Source organism: Sarcophilus harrisii, chromosome 1, assembly GCF_902635505.1.
Source record: "Sarcophilus harrisii chromosome 1, mSarHar1.11, whole genome shotgun sequence".
NCBI classification, from domain to species: Eukaryota; Metazoa; Chordata; class Mammalia; order Dasyuromorphia; family Dasyuridae; genus Sarcophilus; species Sarcophilus harrisii.
In genome coordinates, this window is record NC_045426.1 from 663,066,172 (window position 1) to 663,072,927 (window position 6,756).

A 6,756-nucleotide genomic window follows, 5' to 3' on the forward strand; every position below is an offset into this window, starting at 1 on the left:
TTTGACAGATCAGGAAACTGAGGCAAATGGGGTTGAGTGACTTGCCCAGTTAGGAAGTGTCTGAAGCTGGATTTGAATTTCAGTCCTTCTGACTCCAAGCCCAGCACTTGATCTTGGAGGCACCTTAAGAGTTTATTGAGTAAGGAGCTGGGAGGAAGGAAGGATTGTAAGACTTAAGAAGGCTGGAAAGATGGATGAAGAACTTCATAAGCCAAACAGAATACTAAAATCATAAAAAATGGGGCAGCTAGGTAGCACAGTGCACAGAGCACTGGACCCGGAGACAAAACTCATCTTCTTGAGTTTAAACCCAGTTTCAGACACTTCCTAAATGTGTGGCTCTGGACAAGTCACAACCCTGCTTGCTTCATCTATAAAATGAACTGCAGAAGGAAGTGGCAAACCACTCTACTATCTCTGCCAAGAAAACCCCAAATGGGGTCACGAAAAGTTGGACGAGACTGAAAACCACTGAATTTTCGTCACGGAAATAGGAAGCCACTGGTGTTTCTTGAATAAGGGAGTGACCTTCAGTGTGTCAGTTAATAAACATGTATTTATTAAGCACCCACTGTGCGTCAGAGACTAACATGGCAGACCTATACTTTAGGAAAACCACTTTGAAAGCTGAGTGAAGGACAGGCGGAACTAGGGAGGGGCTCATTTAGGAGGGCCTGTGTCTGGGAGGTGGCGTCGTCAATGGGGAGAAGATGTTAGGAAGGTAAAGAAAGGTTTTAGCCCCCTTTGTTTGTGGGGCGGGGAGGGGCCAGTGGGGGAATCCAGCTTGGATGACTGGGAGGATGCTGGTGCCCTCCACAGTAATAGGGAAAGCAGAGGTGGACAATGGATTCAGACTGTGATAATGAATTCCAGTTTGGATTTGTTGGATTTAAGATGACAAAACATACAGTTCAAGATGTCCAGTAGACAGCTGAAAGCAGGGACTGGAGGTCGGGAGGGAGGGTAGGAGAATCATCTACATAGAGATAATTGAATCCATAACAGCTGACGAGATCAGAGCTGTACCTTGTGATAGGAAAAAAACTGGAAGCAAAACCAGGCCCATCGATTGGGGAATGAGTGGACAGATGTCGGTGCATGAATATAAGGGAGTATTACTGGACTGTAAGACAGGAAAAAGTATGAGGGATAGTGATTATAACAACCAGCACTGGTACAACACTCTGCAAAGATCAATACGGTTTCATTTGATCCTTTCTTGAGAGGGAGGTGCGATCAGTGTTCCCATTTTGCAGATCAGGAACGCTGTTGAACTCTTAAAGAATCATCATAATCAGCTGTCTTGATCCTGGAGAGCTAATGAGGAAACCCCACCTTCCTCCTTTCCCTGGAGGTGGGAGACCCACAAGTGTGGGGTGTGGGTATGCAGTGTGTTTGTTAGCTTTGCCTAAATCATAGGATTAGAAATCTGGAGTTGGACGGGACTTCAACAACCATCAAATGAGTTCCCCTCATTTTACAGATAATGCTTTTCTTTGGCAGCTAGATGGCACGGTAGATAGAGGCTCACACTCAAATTAGGAAGCCCTAAGTTCAAATGTAGCCATGGGACCCTGGGCAAACCACTCAATCCCAGGCAGTTTCAGTTTCTTCTACCACAAAATGGGGATACTAATGGCACCTGACCTCCAGTTGGGCAGCAGGTGGCACAGTAGGTAGATTGCTGAGCCTGAAGTTAGAGAGTCATCTGGCCTCAGACACTCGGTAACTGGTTAACTGAACAAGTAACCCTGTTTACCTCAGTTTCTTTATCTGTCAAATGATTTGGAGAATGAAATGGCAAGCTGCTCCAGTAAGAAACCCTCAAAAAAGACAGGCACAACTGAAAAATGCATTTCTCATTGTTATTGTCAGGATCATGAGATTTTTTTTTTTTTCCTTTTTTCTTTTTATTTTTTGGCTGAGGCAATTGGAGTTAAGTGACTTGCCCAGGGTCACACAGCCAGGAAGTGTGTCTGAGGTCTGATTTGAACTCGGGTCCTCCTGAATTCAGGGCTGGTGCGCTACCCACTGAGCCACCTATCCGTCCCTATAGGAAATATATGTAAAGAGCTTGCCATAATGTTTGGCATATAGTAGGTGCTTAATTAATGCTTGTTTCCTTTTTTCTTCTTTCCTTTCTCAGGAGGGGTAGGGGCTGGATATTGAAGGACTGATGTAAAATATATATTTTTTAAATAAGATAAAAGCCCAAGACAGAAATCAAACTTCTGTGGAGACTGATTTTTGAGGGCCACACTCCACTTGACTCTGATCCCAAGGCTCCTGGACAGCTAGCCCTTTCCTTCTGCTTTCCATGTTGTTGCTCCTTTCTTCGTATCCCTCCTTCTCAGTTAGGTAACCCTGGTTTCCAAAGCACCCGGACGCATGATCTCATTAGCTTCTCACAACCACCCAGCCAGATTAGCCCCATTTTACAGATGAGGTAATTTGGCCTCCCTGGGGAATCGCCCCAGGTCACACTGCTTTTGGGTGTCCCAGGACTTCACAGCCAGCTTTCTCCCAGTGTTCATCCTGCTCTGTCCCCACTCTCAGGACAGGTCCCCGAGGAGGAGGCTGGACAAAACGGACAGAACCGTGGGAGCCGGGGTCCCCCCAAGATGGTGTGCATGAACGGCACCGAGACAGCGCAGCTGAGCACCAAAGCCAAAGCTGAGCGGAGGGTCAGCGCCTCCTCCAACCCCTCCCGCAAGGCCTGCTCTGCCAGCAGCAAGATCCGCCGGCTGTCAGCTTGCAAGCAGCAGTGACCTCTCCCACCCCAGGGCTGGGGCCCACAAAGGTGAGCAGGGGTCTCCCCTTTCCCTCCCCTGCCAATCGGAGGGGTTGGCCACCTCTTTCTGGCAGTGCCTCCTGCCCCTGTCCCACGCTCTGCAGGCGTCCCTTTGGAGCCCTGGCATACATAGCAGACACTTGCCGAAGGGAGATAATGCTTAGAAGAAGAGTCTTCTTGGGCCTGGAGATGGCAAAAGGCCGGCTTTGGGCAGAGCCCAGAAGGGAATGGAGGCGAATCTTTTGTTCCCTTTAGTGCCCAGGGGCAAACCCCATGGAGGGCCTTCTGGGGGCAGACAACCTTGGCTCCTGCCCTCCCTGCTTGGGGATAGCTGTCAGCTTGAGTGAAAGTCTGTTCTCCCCATGCCATGGCCCCTGCCCCCCCTCCCCCCGGTGCCCACCTCCACTGCAGTCCAGGAGAGCTTTTGTACCCATCAGTGATGACTGTGCCTTGCTGTGTGGGTGGGAGACTGGGGGAAGGGGGGGATTGGGAAGGAGGCCGGGGGTGGATGACAGAGTCCCAGCCACCTAATCATAGCCTGAGTGTTTATCCCTGCCTCTGCCTGCTCTCCTGTGTCCCTGCAGCAGGGGCCAGGCTGACTCATCCTGGACAATGGCACTGGCTGCCCAGCTTCCCCCAGCCCCGGAAGGAGGCAGCTTGCAGAGAAAAGAGCCCCTGGTGCTGCGGTGCTGGGCTCCCGATCCATCTGGGGATTCTGAATGTTGTCCCTCTTTCTGCCCACCCCCCATAACATGATCTTCTCCAGGGCAGAATTGAAGGCCCTTCCGTGGCCCTACCTGTTGAGGGGAGATTTGGAGGAGCCCCCCCCCCCAAGTCTGGATTTTGCCCCTTGCCTAGTCCCCCAAGCCCCACACAGAGCCGGCTGGGCAGCTAGGGCTGCCCAGAACACATATATGTCTTTAACAAGATTTCCAGCAGCCATTCCCAAGGGGCTTGTGTATCCCAGTTCTGCTCCCAGAAGCAGGCAGCCCTGGGCCGCGTCTGCCCCATCCTTCCTCCCCCACGATTCTGTTCCTTCTGAACTGCTTCTGGTCACATTCCTGGCTGACTGTCCTGCTAGGACCCCCAACCCCCCTTATTCTCTCTTCCTGGGCTGGAAGGCACAGCACTCATGCTTCCAGAGCACGTCCTCTCTCCGTGTCTCAGTGACTCATGCTCCTCCTCCTCCCTTGGCCCCCTGGCCTCTCAACATCCGCCTCCTCCCTGCTCGCCAGCCTTCCAGGGCTCTTATCTTCTGGAATCAGAACCAGCTAGGTAGGATGGAAAAGTGCCCTCGCCCCCCCCCCCCCCCATCTCCCATTCTCTTTCTCTGAGCCCAAGGAGTTCATGTTTAATTCATAGATCTGCAGTGAGTCACCCCCTAAGGCAATCAGAACCCGGGCCCTGATCACCTCATCTCCATCATCACCTGCTCTTTTGTCTCCCACCCTTGATCCCAGAGGGAGAGCTGGGGCTGGGCTGGGCCCCTCATGGAGGGAGCCCATGGAGACTGGGGAGGAGCTGGACAGGATCAGATGGGCTGCACTCTGGCAAGCTCCTTCCCCCCAGAACCTTAAACATGAAAGGTGCCAGACTAGGGGATGTCCGAAGCCCCTCCTCCATTGAGGCCTGTGACTTTGGAGACCCCTGCCCTTGACCCCTTTATTGTATAGTTTGAGAAGGCCTAGATGATTTGCCCGTGTCACACAGCTGGCATCCATATCCACACTTGGGGCTTTCCCTTTCTTCCCTAAGCCAGACATCCTTTTTCCTCAAATTGACAGAATTTGGAAGCCAAAAGGTCCTTTATTGGCCTTCCAGTGCCAGGCTTCCAGGAGGTTTCCAGGGAGGAGAAACCCACTGCCAGTCTTTTCCCAGGGAACTTCTGGAGAGTTCTGATTGCTTCCATCTTTCTACACTAATCATTTGTGACACTTCCTTCTTCTCTGGGCCTCAGGTTCCATTTCTGAAGTTCAGAGAAGCCCCTGTGGCCACCAAAAAAAAAAGAATTTTTTTTCTCCCTAACAGTTAAGAACAAAGGATCCTCTGCTATATTCTGCTAAGTAGGTCTATTAAAGAGGTGCTTTTTTTGTGCAGATGCATCACCCTGTGTTTCTCTTAGCAAAGGAGGAGCACGAGGTGCTGAATCGAGAGTGAGGGTCAGAAGGAAGACCTGGCCTGAATCCCAGTGCCCATTCAGACGTGGCCTCCAGGTTCCTCCTCTATGAAATGAGGGATCTGGAATCTTTAGGCCTCTAGAGCAGAGGTCTTGAACATGAGGAACCTGCACCCCAAACCAGATTTAAAAAGAGTTGGGAACTATCTAACCAAATGAAACGTCAATTATATTACATTTTAGGAATAAGTCAATATGAAGTCTTATGTATAGACTAGCTGCCCCCCACTTCAGCCCTTTCTCTGGGTTTCAACTTTTTCCTGCCAGGTCAGAAATAGTAATACTGTGTTATGTTCCTTTAGGTTTTCAATGGTTTTTCCTCACAGCAGTCCTGGGGTGCAGGCAAATGTAGAACAATGGAAACTGAGGCAGCCCCTATTAGAGAGTTTCGATGAGGATTTGGGAAGCTCAGAGCTCCGGTTGTGAGCTTGGTTGCTGGCCCCCTGATAAGGATCAGTTTTGCAGCTCTTGCTTCTCCAAGAGCCCCTTCTGACTTTTCTTTCGTCTCTTCCTCAGCATCCTGTCTTGGGGCCCCATGGGCCAGAGAAGCATCCCAGGCCATTTGTTCGCCACGTCTCCTCTTCTCGCCATGGACACATCCCATTCCCTCTCCCAACCTTTCCCCAGGCAAATGAAACCTCTACTCCGACAAAAATCAGTTCTCAGAAATGAGGAGAGGACAAGCTGCAGGTTGCCCGGACCTAAGAGGAGGGCAGATGGGCCTGGACGCAGGCCTTTCCAGGTGTCCCCCTCTCCCAGCTGCATCCCCCCCCACACACACCTACTGGAACAGCGCCTTTTGCCAATCACCCTGCCCCCAATTCAGCATCTCCATCCTGCACTGCTCCCCCTTCCTTCCCCAAGGTGACAGGAGGAGAAGAGCCAGGAAGGAACTCTGGGGGGGTGGGGGGAGCAGAGGCCACTCTTCTCTCTGCTCCTGCCCAGCCCATCCATCCGTCCATCCTGCCTGATTGTCCATCCATCATGTTTTCTACCAGCCAAGTCCAGCTGTCCAGTGAGAGCGTGCCCTGCCCTGCCCTGCCCTTCCAAAGGTGGACAACTTCTGTGCAAAGCCATCATAATGCACTTTATGTTTTAAACTACTGGTATCTATTTTTCTCCCCTTATTTTTGTTTTTACTTTGCGATATATTAGAGATTCTCCCATACATTGTGATGTTTAAACAAATCACAAAACAACAGAAACAGGTATTAAAGAAATGAACCTCTCCTATTAAAAACAAAACAAAACAAAACTGTGTTGCATGCTGTACAGGGCTAAGAGAGGGAGATTTTGAGTGGCTACCTTTTTTTTTTCTTTTTTTTAAGAAAAAAAATAAAACAAAGAGGTGGATTTGAGTTGTGGTCATCGGAGCCGTCTAGAAATTCTTGAAAGGGGATTGTGGGGCAGACCCAGCAGCAGCAGCCTTTTCCTGTCTCTCACCTCCTAAGGAGGTTTGCAGCCTCGCTTTGCTACTCTCTCGCAGTATAACTTTGGCCCTGTCCCTCCCTTGCCTGAACTTCAGTTTTCTCATCTGTAGAATTGGGTTGGCTCGATTCCCTTCCAGCAGTAACATTCTGCTGTGTTCTAAGATTCCTTCCAACTCTCCAAGGCTGTGGACCTTATCAGGACAACTTTTTCCTGGTGTAATCCTCACAATGTATCTTAGGGAGGACACCCAGGATAAACTAAGTGTCAGTTTTGAAGATTTTCTCCCAATCTAGTTCTGGAGCTCCCTCATCCCTTGAATAGGACAGGGAACCAGGAGAATGCTGGGGGATGTTGGAAA

The 6,756-nt window shown here is 50.3% G+C and overlaps 1 protein-coding gene across 1 annotated transcript in view; it reads left to right on the plus strand.

Moving 5' to 3' along the window:
* Positions 1-6,325, plus strand: part of STK11 (serine/threonine kinase 11) — a 170,775-nt gene extending 164,450 nt beyond the window's left edge. The window contains exons 9-10 of the mRNA XM_003760830.3: positions 2,557-2,800; positions 5,484-6,325. Coding sequence (XP_003760878.1) covers positions 2,557-2,768 — 212 coding nt within the window. The 3' untranslated portion in view covers positions 2,769-2,800; positions 5,484-6,325. The remainder of the gene's footprint in view (positions 1-2,556; positions 2,801-5,483) is intronic.
* Positions 6,326-6,756: the final 431 nt, after the last annotated feature.